The sequence below is a fragment of the Spinacia oleracea genome, chromosome 3, assembly GCF_020520425.1.
Source record: "Spinacia oleracea cultivar Varoflay chromosome 3, BTI_SOV_V1, whole genome shotgun sequence".
In the NCBI taxonomy this organism is placed as follows: Eukaryota; Viridiplantae; Streptophyta; class Magnoliopsida; order Caryophyllales; family Amaranthaceae; genus Spinacia; species Spinacia oleracea.
The window spans coordinates 18,559,386-18,577,283 of NC_079489.1; the positions used below are offsets into that span (position 1 = coordinate 18,559,386).

Consider the following 17,898-nt stretch of genomic DNA (forward strand, 5'->3'; position numbering starts at 1 on the left):
GCCGCAAATATACGCGCGGCATCTCCAGTGATTCTCGTGGCCGGCGTATGATGTTCAGTCGGCATTTCTCTTTCGAGGGGTGGCCGCTCTACCCGCGTAGGCCGCCCAGTATAGTTGTCCTGTCGTTGATCTTCCATGTTACCGTACCTCCCCACAGACGGCGCCAAATGTTGTGGGGTTTTTCGGTGAGATACCTTGGAGGTTTTCCGGTAACTTTTAAGGATTTCGCAAGATTGTATTTTTATAGAGAGAGAAAGTAGAGAGAAGGCAGAGCAGCAATTGCTCTTGAATGTATTGATTGTGACCCCTTTTTCTAGGGAAGTGGGACTATTTATAGTACTAGGTTTTTGTGGGAATGACCTAATATTCCCTTTACATGATTGGCTAGGGTATGGGAGGAGGACATGTGTCCTTTCTCCTTACAATTCCCTGGCCCTTTTGGCAATAGTGGGCTTTTTGGGCCTATTGTGCTTATTCATACCACTTGGAATACCTACTACCTAGGCCCCTTTTCAGGTATAGGTACATTACATACATTTATACATTCTTAAATACAAATACATATACATTGTAAATACGCTGATTGATACCCATGTTGTGGTCTAGTCTTCGTATGGTTTCTGCTTAGGGGGCGTAATACGTGCCATGTGTCGCATCCTCATTGGTACACGAAGGCATGGTAATTTTGCCCACAACAATAACTTTCCCCCAAAAAGAGACTTGTCCTCAAGTCTGGATGACAAAGTTAGGAAAACGTGTTTCAAAGTCCACTGCCACTTCCCATGTAGCTTCATGATCCTCAAATCCAACCCAACTGACCAAATACTGAACCTGTGGGGCATTTTGAAACTTAACTACTCTCTTCTGAAGAATGGCAGCTGGCTGAACTGAATTTTCCTCTGTAGATGAACCCTGGAACCATGGAGGAATGTGAGCAGCAAGGGGTAAAGTGCCATGAAAGGCCTTCAACTGTGAAACATGAAAAGTGTCATGAATTTTGGCATCACTAGGAAGCTGGAGCTTGTAAGCAACTGGACCAATCTTAGCCATCACTTGAAAAGGACCATAGAATTGCAAAGCTAGCTTTTGATTAGTTCTCCTTTGTAAAGTCTGCTGTCTATAAGCTTGTAGCTTAAGCCAGACCCATTCACTAACTTCAAACTCCCTTTTAGACCTGTGTCTGTCAGCTTGTACCTTCATCCTTTCTTGAGCTTTAGAAAGGTGCAACTTGAGGGACCGAATCATTGCTTCCCTTCTGAGTAAACTTCTGTCAACCTCTGCATTACTGGATTCAGTAGGGAGATAAGGCAAATGTAGAGGAGGTGGTTGATTATAGACAACTTCATATGGAGTGAGTTGAGTTGCAGTATGGAAATGTGTGTTGTACCACCATTCAGCCAATGGTAACCACATGTTCCAATTGTTAGGGTGTTCTCCTGTCATGCATCTCAAATATGTCTCCAAACACCTGTTAACCACCTCTGTTTGCCCATCTGTTTGAGGGTGATAAGCTGAAGACAGTAAGAACTCAGTGCCTTGAAGAGAAAACAAACCCTGCCAAAAATTGCTAAGGAAAATGGCATCCCTATCACTGACTATGGATCTAGGCCAGCCATGGTGTTTAAACACATTGTCTAGATAACATTGAGCCACTTGGAGTGCTGTGTATGGGTGAGAGAGAGCCATGAAGTGAGCATACTTGCTCAACCTGTCCACCACTACAAATATGACTTCTTTGCCCCCAGACTTGGGTAAACCAGAAATGAAATCCATTGACACATCTACCCACACTTCTTCAGGAACAGGAAGGGGTTGCAGAAGGCCAGGATATGCTGATTTGTCATATTTAGATGCTTGGCAAGTCACACAGTTTCTCACAAACCTTCTGACATCATGTGACAAGCCCTTCCAAACAAACAAAGCTTTCATCCTTCTCAAGGTGAGCTCTCTTCCACTGTGACCACCCTCAGGGGAAGCATGTTGCCAAGTGATGATCTTGTGTCTGAGTTCATGATCTGGCCCAATTACCATCTTATTTTTCCTTCTAAGGATACCATGTTGTAACTGATAGCCATCCACCAACTGTTGTTGTTCTAAAGATTCCACAATAACTTTTAACTTGTCATCTAGCTGGTAACTTGCTGTAATCAATGTAGATAAGTTAGAATCAAGTACAGAAACTGCCATGCAAAGAACTTCTGATCCTTGTACCCTAGAGAGTGCATCAGCTGCCAAATTTTCCCTCCCACTCTTGTACTGGATCTCATAATCAAAACCCATCAGCTTTGACAACCAGAATTGCTGAAATGGTGTTGAATTTTTTTGCTGTAGTACCCATTTTAAGCTTTTCTGGTCTGTTTTGATAAGAAAATGACTCCCCATTAAATACTGTTCCCATTTCTGAACAGCAAACACAATAGCTAACAGTTCCTTTTCATAAACTGAAAGTTTTTGCCATTTGGGACCCAAAGCTCTACTGATAAATGCTAGTGGATGTCCTTCTTGCATTAAAACAGCACCAATACCAGTTCTGGAAGCATCTGTCTCCACAATAAATTGTTTATCAAAATTTGGAACAGCTAATACAGGAGCTGTAATTAATGCCACCTTCAGTGCCTCAAAAGCACTCTGAGTTTGTTCATTCCACAAGAAACTGTTCTTCTTAAGCTGTTCAGTTAGAGGTTTACTGATGAGAGCATAGCTTTTTACAAATTTTCTATAATAACCAGTCAGACCTAGAAATCCTCTAAGTTCTTTGACTGTAGATGGCACTGGCCAGCTACTAACTGCAGCGATCTTCTGTGGGTCTGTTTCCACTCCATGTTCAGATATAAAGTGGCCCAAATACTCCACTTTTCTGGTAGCAAAAGTGCATTTGATTTCCTTAGCATACATCTGGTTATCCTTCATCAGATCAAAAACCATGGTAAGGTGCACCCAATGATCCTCTAGAGTTCTACTATACACCAGACTATCATCAAAGAACACTAAGACACACTTTCTAAGGAGAGGTTTAAAAACTTGGTTCATCCAATTCTGAAAAGAAGCAGGAGCATTGGTTAACCCAAAGGGCATAACCAGAAATTCATAGTGTCCAGTGTGAGTTTTAAAGGCTGTTTTGTATACATCATTATCATTGACCCTCATTTGATGATATCCAGCTCTAAGATCAAGCTTACTGAACACCACAACACCTGATAACTCATCTATCAGTTCATCAATCACAGGAATAGGGAATTTATTTTTAATTGTTTTGCTATTCAATTCTCTGTAATCTACACACAACCTCCATGTGCCATCTTTCTTCCCTACCAACACTACTGGTGATGCAAAAGGACTAGCACTTGGTTGAATAATTCCCCTATCCAACATTTCTTGTACCAACTGTTCTATTACATCCCTTTGCTTAAGAGGGTACCTATATGGTCTGATATTCACAGGGGTGGAACCTGGGTTAAGTGGGATAAAATGATCAAATACCCCCCTTGAAGGAGGCAACACAGTTGGTTCCTCAAAAACCATACTGTAAGTCATTTTGAGTTCTTTCAACTCTTCACACTCCTGTTCTGTCTGCTGTACTTCTGTGGCTAGACAAGTTTGGTCTACCACTTGCATTAAGCACAACTATGCAGCTGTACTGAAGAGTTTAGCTGATGGTTCCCCTTCAACTACTTTCAGTTTTCTGGTTGGAACCCCTTTAAGCATTACTTGTTTACCATCCAAGCTAAACTCCATTCTCAGCTTATTAAAATCCCAACTGATGGGTCCCAATAAGCTAAGCCACTGAATCCCAAGCACCATATCACAGCTCCCCAAAGGAATTAGCAACACATCAGTCACAAAACTCATCCCTTGCATTTCCCAAGTGAACCCCTGGCAACTGTGTTGGCAAGCAAGATGGTTTCCATCAGCCACAGTTATTGCTTGAGCTGGTATTTTGTCTAATTTACATCCCAATTTTTTGGCAAAGTCCAAATCCACAAAGTTGTGAGTGCTACCTGAATCAATCAGTATTTGTAGGGGTTTTCCTTTCACCGGACCCCTAACCCTCATAGTACTGAACCCTTGGCTTCCTGCTAATGCACTCACTGATATTTGGGGCTCACTTATCTCCTTTTCAGTCACCTCTTGATCATCAGAATCACTAAGTTCTTCAATCTGATCACCTGGAATTTCCACAGTGAACAGTTGTGGTTCCCTAAATTGACATTTGTGGTTTCTGTCATAAGGGGAATCACAGTAGTAACACAGTCCTTTAGCAATTTTTTCTTGTCTTACATCAGCTGGTATATATTTAAAGTTTCTGGTTCTTTGTTGTGGATATTTTGTGAGGGCTAGGCTTGTGTTTGGCTTATTTGTGGGTGTGGGTAGCAATGGTGGTTTAGTGTTTGGTAAAAGAGGAACAGATTGCAATGGTTTAGGGTTAAACATTTATGTTTTGTAGGGTTTGTGAGATACAGCTTCTAGATTTTCTTCCTGAAGTCTGGCTAAATCAATAGCTTTAGCAATAGTGGCTGGTTTGAAGGCTTTTACAAATGGCTTAACAGCAGGTTTCAAACCCCCAATGAAGCTTTCCAGCATGTAAGTATCAGGTAAGACATGATTATTCATCAACATAATAGATCCCAGGTTCTCAAATTCATCTATGTAATCCTCTAGAGTGCTAACTTGCTGCAGTTTATTGAAAGTTTCAACTACATTTAAGGCTGAATTGTCCCTAAATCTAGCATATAGATCAGCAACAAAGTCATTCCATTCCACCATCATATGCTTCCTAACAGACAAATAGTTCATAACCCACCCCTCAGCCTTTTCAATCATGTTCAATGATGCTAAATCTACCCTCTGATCCTCAGCAATTTTACACAGATCAAAGTATTTGCAATATTTTTTGGCCCAAATTCTAGGATTGCTTCCATCAAATTTAGGAAATGATAGCTTAGGGTTCATACCTAGAGTTCTGTGGTTTGCATTTCTGTCATTGTGACTGCCAGTAGATTGTGAATCATTTGCATCCTTGAATGATTGCATCACCTTCAAAAGTTCTTCAAACTTTTGATCCATCCTCTTGTTTTGATCCTCGAGTTTTTCATTTTGCTCCTCGATTTTTTTCTCCAAATTTCTGAGTTGATCCTCCATAGCTTTCCTTCTGGTTGCAGCTGGAGCCAGAATGAAGATAGGATATGATGGAGCTACTGCAGAATTTCAGAGAGCAGCAGATTGGCTCTGATACCAATGATGTGGGAGCTATCAAACTCACCAACAATGGTGGTCGAAGTTTCCAGAAAAGAGAGAGATGAGAAGAAGAAGAATAGAAGTTTGGGGAAGAAGTCAGAAGAGAATTGTAGGAGAGGGAAGGAATCTTTGTATTTGATTAATTGTGTTACAAATACAATGTTTTAGCTGCTTAAATAGCTGGCTGACAGCAACAACGAATAACAGATTCCACTAACAAACAAAAGTTGTTATAACAACTTTTCCCGCCAAAAACAGAATACAACTTATTTGCTTAAAACTGCTTAAAAAGGAAACTAAAATAGCATCCCATATCACTCTAAATGGCGGATTATGAAAAATAAATCATGTTTAGGGATATATAGAGTTATACTAACATGATTTTTCTTTTGAAGGCAAAGATCAATGCATTTTATTAGTCAATAGACAATTTTCCCGAAAGGACATACAGGGGAACCTCACAACTCACAACTCACAACTCACAACTCACAACTCACAACTCACAACTCACAACTCACAACTCACAAGGACTATGAATAATCATTGAGATAAACCTATTTTTATTACAAATTTACAATTACCATAACGCACTTTATTGCATTTATTTTTACGGTCTATCAAATGGGCCATAAGAACTCAGAAGTCAAAGCTTGACTTGCCTATCAAAGATCCAACTCAAAGAAATAGAACACCCTTCTTTAGCCCTCTTTCGAGTCCTCTCCTCTAGTCTTCTAAACCTTGAAGGTAAATTACACAAATAGTCCTGAGCTTTTCGCCCCTCTGGCGAGAGCCCAGTGAGCTTCTCAACTGCCCAACGCCTTACCAAAAGCTCCATAATATCAACATAATCAGTTGTTGTATAAATTTGAAGCCGTTGAGCAACAGCAGAAAAATGATCAAACAGATTGTCATCACGGCCATCATACATTAGGTGAGCTGGCATTGTTATCGTCTTCCTCATCATGTCCGCGAAAGCAAGAATGGTTGTATCTGGATCGATTTCAAAGAGCTTTTCCACTATTTTGGCGTACGCTGATTCGTGGCGTTTCTCATCTGCAGCAATAATGCCACAGATTTGCGCTAGCTTCAGATCACCGTGCTGTTTGGCAAGCCTTGCTGTGTTGCCATGCGAAATGAAGGTCGCCCTTTCTTGAAATGTTGTGTATATGAATCCCATGTATGGATTGTTTTCAAGCCCAACATACTGCATATATAATTTACAACAGATATTGAAATCACCATATTACTCAATATTTTCGACTACATTTTAGTGTTCCGACTAAGCTTTACGAACATGTTACGACTACTGAACTAGTATATAACTACTAACGAACAACCCTTAACATAGTACTAGTGTACTACGTACGTAGTTACTAACATGTTAGGACTATTGCCTATTGGACTAGTATAAGATGTATATATACATAGTAACTACTAACGAACAACCTTTACAGTAACACTTACTAGCATGTTACAACTACCGGGCTAGCTAGTACATAACTACTAAGAAACAACTACCAGCTAATATATGTCATATAACTACTAACGAACAACCCTTAACGTAACATTTACTAAAATGTTACGACTACTGGACTAACTAGGATAACTAATAACAAGCAACTACCAGCTGATATGAGTCGTATAACTACTAACGAACAACCCTTAACGTAACATTTACTAACATGTTACGGCTACTGGACTAGTATAGCTAGTTAGCTACTACGTAGTAACATTTACTAACATGTTACAACCATGACACAACCCGCCCAATCCGGATTTAAACAATTTTGTTTGTTAAAATTGGTAATAAAATCTAATTTTATTGTGTAAATATACATAACCACATTTATGTGAGTAAGTGAATAGCATAAAATTTAAGTTCATACAAAATTTGTACTCCACATTTTAACGTTTTATTAATCGTCCAAACCCACCTGACCCAAATCAGTTCCTAAAATTCATGTAAACCCACCAAACCCATCTGACCCATCGGAATCACATCAGTCGTAACCCACGTACAAAACCCATCTGACCCACTTGACCCGCACAACCCACCTCGACCCACGACCCACGTAACCCATGGCCCATCATATATTTTGTCCATTTTTTCCGACACTGCCCACGACTCGGCCCAACCTAGTTTAACTGAGTCGGGTCATGTGTCAATCATCCTCGACCCACAACCCACCCAACCTGCCACTTTGGCCATTTCTGTGTATGTGTATGTGTATGTGTATGTGTATGTGTATGTGTATGTGCGCATGTGATAAAGAGAATAAGAAGAGAAGGATCAATAATCTCACCATTCCAGCCCCAATCAAATACTGGATTGTTTTCTCGACGACTTTCATGTCAACACGACCAGAGAGATAAAGGTACTTATTAAGAAGATCACCATGTCTATTTTCTTCAGCAGTCCATGCTCTGGTCCAAGAAGCCCATGGAGATGGACTCGCGCCCGTCTCATCTGAAACTCCATCAAAACTATTAAGCATTGACTGATAAGTTGGAAGAGCTTCTTCAGTGATCATATCTCCTACCAATACAACATAATAGTCATCTGGAATCTCCTTCGCCCTCGCTCGAAGCTCTTTGATTTGATCATAAAAATCATCTGAATTATTCGGATCAGGAAGAAAATCTTGAGGCTGCCAACATTTCTCAACAGGCTTTAAATGTGTCAAAATGTTGTGTTCTGCCCAATTTTCCAAGGATTTGAATATCTCTATCTTTTCAGGGTGCATAGAATGTGTTATTTGATCGATTGTATTTCGTCTAGGGCTTAAAGATTTCTTCACATTTTCATCTTCTCTACAAAAATAATTAGAGTAAACAACTGTAAGTGACTTAATTGTAAAAGTATGAATGAAATCATGTACCAAGTATATCACATTAACATTAAATAAAGGTACTCTAAACTATCTTTCACATAAACACTAAGTCAAGGCCATTAATTTAAATCAAAGGTACATACTGTACATAGATGGTAGTTCACATATCATCAAATTTTAACTAAAACAATTTTGTAAATAGTGGGTGGGGGTGTTGGGTTGGGGGGGGGGGGGGCATCAAATTTTAACTAAAACAATTTTGTAAATAGTGGGTGGGGGTGTTGGGTTGGGGGGGGGGGGGGACAAGAAGCTTCAAAATCAATAACTGTTATTTGGAAATAGTGCAAATCACATAGCCGTATAATCGTAAATAAATTGAATTTCAAGTGGGACTAAATTATTCATTTATAACCAATTTTTAAGCTCCAATTTTATTCAGTTCAACTCAGATTTTATACATTTTTTTTTCATCTCCATTTTTATTTTCTTACCTATTAATTACGATATTGCTATGTACGGGACTTGCACTCTACATAATAATAGTAACAATTATTGATTTTCAATTTTCCCGTGGGTGATCGTGTAACTAGAAAGTATAACTAATAATAGTAGAATATAACTATCTGATCAAAATGAGAGACTATTTGATTAAAAAATATAACATTTTGGAAATAAATGGATAAATTATTTTTTACCGCCTAAAAAACTAAAACTTGTATTTTACCACCTAAAAATGAATTAAAACTTTTTACTACATGAAAATGAAAAAATAGATGAAACTGTTGCATGGGGCCCACTAATTCAATTTACCTCTAATTTTTTTGCACTCCCTATGCAACGTCATGCTAAATGGGTAGAATTCTTACAATCTTTCAATTTTGTTGCTAAATACAAAGCTGAAAAGGCTAATATTGTAGCTGATGCATTATCTCGGACACACCTACTGCTTAATATGGTGGATTCCAAGGTACATGGGTTGATCTTTAACTCCTTCACCCTCATCTCTTTATGCAATTGAATTTTGTCCATTTTGTGAATTAATGGTGGAAAAATTATGTGAATTCATGGGAAAGAAGGAGTAGAGGAATAGAAAGGAGTGAAATACATGAAATCATGAAAGAAGAGAAAATATCAGAAGTATTACCTTTATTGTGACCCCACACATAATGGTTTCATCTATTTTTCTTCAGATGGTAAAAATAAGTTTTAATTTTTTTTAAGGTGGCAAAATACAAGGTTAGTTTTTAGATCGTAAAAATAATTTTTCGATTTTTTTAGGTGTTTAACAATATTTTTTCCGACAGAAATTGATCTTATACAAGTAAGTCTTTACAAAAAAAATAGCATTCCCTCAAAAAAAAAAAAAAAATAGCATTTCGAAAAAGAAAAAAAATAAAAATTATTAGATGTATCCGAATGTACCTTCACCCAAGGGTATTTTTATGCACATAGGTAATCCCTCTCACATTTTCTACTCACATATAAAAAAGATAATATGAGTGGGTACACCGTGCATCCGGATACACGGAGATGGTTGTGGCCGGGCCGTGGGCCTAACCGGGCCGGGCCCACGCCAGACCCACGTTGTTTCGTGCCGTGCCGGGTCGAAAAGTTAAAAACAGGGTCCAGGCCCGGCCCAAGCCCACGTGCTTTCGTGTCGGGCCGGGCCGGCCCGCCGTACCTAAGGCTAATTTGACTAAATTTAACGTGCTTTGTCGTGCCGGGTCGAGTCGTGTCGTGCCTTGTCGTGCTTTTTCCAAAAAATTAAGGCTCAGGCCCGGCCCACGGTCCACGACTTCGTGCCCGTGCCGGGCCGTGCTTTTTTCGTGCTCGTGCCGGACGGGGCTTTTTTCGCGCCGGGTCGGGTCGGACTTCAGGCCGACCCGGCCCACAACCATCTTTAGATACACCTAATATGTTCTAGAAAAAGAATAGTGAGAGGAAGAAGAATACATGAGATTGAATTGTACGATCAATTCAAACTACTTCGTATCAGATTTGATTTTTATATTATTATATTATAGATGACGAAATAAATTGGAGTATAATATCTATCCATATGGACCATATCAATATACTGTAATAATGGAAAAGTATAAGGACCAAAGGTAATGATTCTACATTTATAATGAACCATCCGACAGAAGAAATGTAACCTCACAAGTCACAACACAATAGTAATGGTGGGTAACCACCTCACTCATGAGAATAAAGTTGGTGTAAACAAGGCTTTACTATGTCGATCAAATATGAAAGAAGCGGGGGATGATACAGATACTCTAGGGATATGTAGGATTCACATACTCTGGTCTTTTATTGGTCCAAATTAACTTAAAAAAATTTCATTTTGGAGGAAAAAAGGGTTTTATTTAGGGGTGAGACCAATAATAAACCAATAAAAAAATAGGGTATGTAAGGGCCCACATACCCCGGGGTATGTGTAGCCTTTGCGAAAAGAAGCTCATAAGCTTTTTTTTTTTGGGCCTTAGTTGGTTTAAGTCATGGAGGGTGACATGAGATCGAATCTCATCTATTCCGTATATTATTTGTCCTTTGTGACTCTCTTCATACTAATCTAAACAACTAGGCTACAACCAACCCATGGGAAACAAATATACTACATGACAATCTTACCAAATACGGAGTACATAAAATTCAATTCATAATAGCAAACCGGAGGGAGTACGTACAACCGATGCTCATGACATGTGATCGGAATTTCGTTAAATACTAGCACGAAGTACATGTAAAATTGTCAATCTACCAAATACGTACGTACTTAAATTCTTAATGTCAAACTTACGAAATAATTAATAAAAAGACATGTAATGTAAAGTAAAGCAAGAATAGAATGTAAAGAAATAAATTACTGACCTACGAGAGGAGATGATAGTAGAAGTCATGAAGAACTTAGGAGAGAGAGAAGCCATTGTTAAGTTGTTTTACTCTCTCTACTCTTATGTCGACAACCGGCCTATAGAAACTTTGGGGAGACAAATTTAATATAGGATTCTATTCCTTTATATTGGGCCAGAACAACTTGTATATATATACTACCATGTATAAAATGTAATTACTTTAGAAACAGTTGTCATACTTGTCATTTCACTTTGAATTAGTATTCTGTGTGTTCAAGTGAAAGCTAAGTTAGTTGTGGAAAAAAGTGAAAGCTAAGTCATTTTGACAAGTGTGGTACGAACGGGAGTATTCTAATTAACCACGTTACACTAGCTTGGTCTAATACAGTGTAGAAATGATTTCACCTTTCTATCTTGAGGTTGATGAACCAATATAGAGTTGGTTTAAGTGGTAAACAACTTGATGTCGCTCAAGGGAGTCAGGGAGGTCTCGGGTTCGAGCCTCGTCGTACTCTAGTTGAGAGAGTCGCCCACCATAAGCAAGGTGTATGCGTAAAAAAAAAATATAGAGCCAAATTAATGTTATGATGTAATATTCACAAATTTACAGAAAGGTGTAAGCCAGGAGTACGTTTATATATGTAAAAGTTATCTATTTTTTAATGATAAAAATTTTCATTTCAATAAAAAATATTTCTTCAAAATCACTAATAATGTATAAATTAATCATTTAATCCTTTAAAATGTTTATTTATCAACTTTTTAATTTTATAATATAAAAGTTACAGAAAAATAGGTTAAAGTTACGAAAAACTGCATAAAAGTTATCTTAATGTACAATAAATTTATTGTTTACCTTGTGCGCGCAAGACCTTTTGTGTAATATTTTATGTGGGTTGGTTTAAAAAAAATGAATTAAAAGGTTTGATAGACATAAAAGCAGGAATTGAACTCAGGTGTCATAACAAAGGTATACATACTAGAGCTGGCAAAAATTGACCCAACCCACCAACCCAACCCGAACCCAACCCAATAATAAAGGGTTGGGTCAAGATTTTCAACCCGTTTAATTAAATGGGTCAACCCAACCCAACCCGTTTAATTAAATGGGTTGGGTCAGGTTGAAATTTTCAACCCGAAAACAACCCGTCTAACCCGTTTAAGTGCAAGCAAGTATGTAATATATATATGTATAATGTGATTTGAAAGATTTTATTTCTCATTTTCCCTTCAACATTGAATAATTATTTGACGTTTTGATTCATGTCAAATACATATTGAAAAATTACTTTTTGCAATGAGATATGCCATAACAAAATCACCTCGCAATTCTATAGTCAAATCAATTTACAATTAAAAGTGGGAAAAAAAAATTAAACGGGTCAACTTCAGGTCAACCCGTTTATAGTTGGGTTGGGTTGGGTTGAAAATCTCAACCCGTTTAATTAAACAGGTCGGGTTGGGTTGGGAAAATCTCAACCCGTTTATAAATGGGTCGACCTGATTTCGACCCAACCCAACCCATTGCCAGCTCTAATACATACCTTCTTACCAACTAGGATACGTGCATTTATTATTTTAACTAAGAAGCTGAAAATATATCTGTGTAACATTAATGAGGTTCAACTAAATTCTTTTGGGGTCCCAAAATTTTGTAAGCCGGTGCTATAGATCCGGTTGGATCGCACCAAAGCCGGGCCTGGATCCCCTTCATCCTCAAGTTAATTCCCTTCCTTCAGATTTAATCCGACAAGATTTCGATCCAGTAGGACCCTAGATGTGGCCCATGGGCACCTAACTCGGTAAAAAATCTAAAGTTTTAGTTTAATTCCCTTCCTTCAGATTTAATCTAATAGGATTTGGATCTCGATCCAGTAGGGCCCTATATATGCCCCATGGGTAGGGGTGTTCAAAAATACCCGATTCGTATTATTCGACCCGGTGACCCGGTACAAATAAAGCGGATAATTTGCTGTTTTTTGTAAAATAAATGGGCCGGGTACCCGACCCGGTAAATATTCCGGGTACCGGGTCGGGGCATGGGCCGCGCTTTTAATTAAATGGGTATCCGAATACCCGTTAAAAAAATATATATTAAAAAAAAAAAAAATTATGCGTGTTTAATTGTTTATGCCTGGGAAAGTTCAACGCGTGGATGGTGCAGGGGCCTGCACGTAGATCTACGTGCACCTGCACCAAAACGCAAAAACATTAAAAGAAAACGCAAAAAACAAAAAAACGAAAAAGAACATAAAAAACTAAACAGAAAGAACTAGAGTAAACAAAAAGAACATTAACTAAACCTGAAAAGAACACTAATGTCAAAAAACTAAAGAAAATGTACAAAAATAAAAATAACATATTCTCTCTCCTGATAACTATAAAAAGAACAACTATTTTTCAAAAAGAACATCGTGTGAAAATGCAATAGAAAAACAAAAAAAAAATACATATTATCGATAATATTATTAAAAATTAAAAAACTGTAAAAAAAATTAAAAAGAACACAAAATAATTATAAAAAAGAACAACAACTTTTTTACAAAACACAAAGAACAAAATTAGAAGAAAAATAAAATAACAAAAACTCAAAAAAAAAAAACCACAATAAAAAAGGAAAAAAGAACAGAACACATGAAAAAAGAACATCATTTTCTTTTTCCTTACCAAACAAAAGAACAGAATGAAAGGGACGAAAAGAACAACAAATCTACGTTCTTTTATTAGTTGTATTTGTTCTATTCAAACCAATTAGTGTTCTAATTAAAAAGACGAAAACGACGATACTTTGATGCACTTAAAACTAGATCTATATTTTTATTTAAATGTATTTTTGTTTTTATCCCACACATAAGATCTATGTTCTTTTATTAAGTGTTATTTGTTCTATTCAAACGATTTTATGTTCTAATTAAAAAGACAAAACGACGATTTTTTGATGCACTTAAAACTAAATCTATATTTTTAAAAAAAAAGTATATTTGTTCTTTTACCACGAATCAGACTATGTTATTTTTTAAGTGTTATTTGTTCTTTTCAAACCATAATATGTTCTTTTTTAACAATCTATGTACGTTGATATAAAAGAACAAACTATGTTGATGACACAGTAAAAATAAAGTTTTGAAAAAAAACATAACAATCCGAAAAGAACATTAGATGAAAAAACAAGGAAGCGTACCTTAAACACTTGATCAACATTTATCAGGAGCATCAACATTGAACTAGTGTTTTTCTTAATTCACTCATTTTCAACAAACGAGAAACATTCAGAAGGAATTTTAGAGAGAGAATAAGGAGAAAATGTATTTTTTTACTCTTTCATTTACCATCTCACTCTTTCTCTCTCGAAAAATTTCTCTTATGTTGAGAGAATATAAATTCTCTCCCCTCTCTCTCTCTCTCTAAAATGTATTTCTAAAATGACTAATGGTTATGACTCATAAGTACAATTATTATATATATAGTTGCTGAAAAATAGAAAATGAACAAATAGGAAGTAGAATCAAAGAATTGAAGAACAGAGAAGGAGAAAAGAAAAATTGTTAAAGGAGTGCATAATGAGAACCGCGCACGTGTTTTTATTTTGTTCTTTTAACAGAGTATTATGAAAAGAACAAATGAAAAGTCTTAAAGAACAAATATAGAGACTAAAAGAACAAGTCAAGTACTTTGTCCCACAATAACATATGATTCGGAATCATCATTTTCATCATTCTGTTATGAATTATCAAGCACATTATTCATAATATCTGAAAAAATAATAGGTTAATATGTATAAAAACAAGAAAAAGAACGCAATCAAAATAACAAAGGATAAATAAAAAGTAACAAGAAAAATAACACAATAAAATAAAAAGAACAAGTTATGAAATGCAAATAAAATTGAAAATAATAAAAAAGAAGAACACAATAAAATAAAAGAACAAATTATGAAACGCAAATGGTCTATTTTTCTACTATAATGAAACTGTTCTTTTAATACGAGCATAATGTAACTGTTCTTTTCATTCGAGCATATGTTCTTTTAATACGTAAAACTGTTCTTTTCTGGAAAAAATCGTAATTACATAATCAAAATCTTCAAAATCAACGATTTCAACGAAATCAGCGTGTTATTACATAATTTGATTCATTAAAATCATCAAATTCATCAAAACACGATTATTACAAAATCAAAATAGTCAAAATCATCAAAAACACAACTATTACAAAATCAAAATCATCAAAACATGCCATTTGTTATTACAAAATTGAAAATTTACCTCCCAAAATCTGATTATCAGCTGTAGAATTCAGATTTGAAGAAGAAGAATCAATTTAATTTGATGTTGAAGCAGAAAAATCAACGAATTTTTGGGGATTTTCATTAATTTCTCTCTCTAAAACCCATTTTAGAAAACCTAGACTTTCTCTCTCCTTTTCACAGTTTGAATTCAAAACATAAAACCCAGAAGAATATATATCGCAAAAATAACAAAAATCAAATAAAAACGCGATAAACATAACTGAAAAGAACAGAGCCTTTAATGTTCTTTTGTTCAGGGGTGTTCTTTTGTTCAAGGGCATTGTTCTTTTTTTCTGGAAATTTAATGAAAACGCGCGTTTTGGGTTTAATGTTGGTCGTTTTAATCCCGGTGCACCTAGAGCTACGTGCACACGCCTGCACCATCCAAATTGCAGGGAAAGTTTAGTCAGTTTACTATAGAGTAGTTTAGAGTCTTAAACTTTAGGGTTCTGTTCCGCCGCTCGCCTCTCATTTTCTCACCTCCTTGATATCCTCTCATAATCTCGACAATTAAAGTCTCAGATATTGTGAAACCAATTGATATGAGAAGGATACTAGGAAGAAGCTCATGATTCCGGCTATCTGCAGATGAGAAGAGTGATATGAGAAGGGTACTAGAAAGAAGCTCATGATTCCGGTGTTTATATACAAGTATAAAAGCTGGGTATCTATGCAAGTATATTTAGTTAACACTGCCACTAAAATGCAAATAGTTGGGCAAGTGTTTTGTTTGGAAACTTTATTGTGGGAGGGGTTTCTAAACCGTGCATATTTAGCAGCGAATATTTACAACAATTTAGATAGTGAGATCAGAGAAGGAGACATCTTTGAGCTTCATCTCCTCTATTAATTAGATTGTATATCGGTACTCGATCTACTCTCTCTTTTTTTACGCTTTTTTGTGTTTATTTTTTCTTTGGAAAATGCTAAAAAATTATGCTAAGATTTGAAAACTAAGTATGCTAACATTTTTTCGTGTTTATTTAATATAATGTATATACTGTTTAGTGTTTACAACCATATTATTTACATATTGTTTGGAAACTAACTATGAATTTTTAACATAATGTACATATTAATTATTTGGAAACCAAAGATGAATTTTTTTATATGAAAGAATACGGGTACCCGTGACCCCACCCGGAAAAACCGGGTACCCGATTTTTCCGGGTCGGGTCATGGGCCGATAAAATAACTACCCGCATTTTCGAGTATCCGAAAATACGGGTACCCGTTTAGCCGGGTACCCGGTAATGAACACCCCTACCCATGGGTACCTAATTCGGTGAAAACTATAAAGAGCTCGTATAATAACCTGCATGTGAGTAAAATATGCATGCTAAGCTAGTTGCGATAGTATCTTAAAGAATGATGGGATATTATTCTGAAGATCAATAAATACTCTTTACCGGAACAAACGGTCATATATGAACTATGAAGTATAATATTTCCTCTGTTCTTTTTTAAATGACACAATTATTTAGGCACGTTTGTCACTACACGATTTGAAACGTTAATATATTTCATTATGGATAAGAAAAAATTATAAGAAGTTGATATTTAAAACATATTTATTGAGACGAATCTAATAAGACCACACACGACTATGTTTTTTCTTAAGTATAAATCATAAAATGAAGTTAAAGGAGCTTGTGTGAATAGTGTCAAAAACCCAATTATGTCATGTAAATAAGAACGGAGGAAGTACGTTATACGACCTACTCCGTATATTTTTGTACCTTTTGTGAATTGTTATTGTTATGGGTCGTTTTGACGTTTTGTGCTATAGTGTCAAGTACAGCAAGTGAACTGATATGGGTAGCAGGGATCCTTGAAGATCTCAAAGTTGATTTTCCTAAACCTGTTGAGATGTATTGTGACAATAGATCAGCATAATACATTACAAACTTTTATATAAGGCGGTCTTACACAAAAGACCACCTTGATGTTTCTATGTAAGCAATGAAATCATTTAGTTAAACACTTGAACTACTTAGTTAAGCACTGGAATCAATTAGTTAAACAATGAAAATAATTAGTTAAGCACTAGAATCAATTAGTTAACCAATATAACCATTTAGTTAAACCATCAAAGTGGTCTTTCCGGTAAAGCGGTCTTACACAAAAGTTGTCGATAATACATACTCCGTAGCTCACAATCCCGTTTTTTATGAACGCACCAAACACATAAAAAGAGATTATCATTACATCAGGGAACAGGTGGAAGAAGGTTTTATTAGCACATTTCATGTTCCTAGCACTAAACAACATGCAGATTTGCTTACCAAGGCTCTCCCTGTCTCTCAACATTACAATCTGATATCCAAGCTTGGACTTCTCTTGCAGTCCAGCTTGAAGGGGAGTATGGGAATTGTAGGTAATTAATTATATTTGTCTTACTAGAATAGGTCCCGTACACGCACGGTTATTTGAAAATTATTAATTGACTATCTTTTTAACTGAAATATTTATCCCTTAAATCTATTGCGTAATTAATAAATCTCGAACGCACTCATTATATCATATAATATATAATTTCCGCTCTATTACGTATTATATATTTTATATGTTTAATATGATGATTTGACCGAATTAAATATTTGATATGCTTAATATGAACAGAATATTATTATTGATATGAAGATCTGACTAAATATTACCAAAATTGTTTAATAATGTCATATTT

The 17,898-nt window shown here is 36.1% G+C and overlaps 1 protein-coding gene across 1 annotated transcript; it reads right to left on the reverse strand.

The window, feature by feature from the left end:
• Positions 1 to 5,616: 5,616 nt before the first annotated feature.
• On the reverse strand, positions 5,617 to 11,098 carry LOC110785402 (stearoyl-[acyl-carrier-protein] 9-desaturase, chloroplastic). Its single transcript, XM_021989832.2, has 3 exons — positions 10,941 to 11,098; positions 7,539 to 8,046; positions 5,617 to 6,439 (listed from the first exon to the last, which is right to left on the reverse strand). Exons 1-3 carry the CDS (start codon positions 10,994 to 10,996, stop codon positions 5,879 to 5,881), a joined length of 1,125 nt encoding a protein of 374 aa, XP_021845524.1. The 5' UTR covers positions 10,997 to 11,098; the 3' UTR covers positions 5,617 to 5,878.
• Positions 11,099 to 17,898: the final 6,800 nt, after the last annotated feature.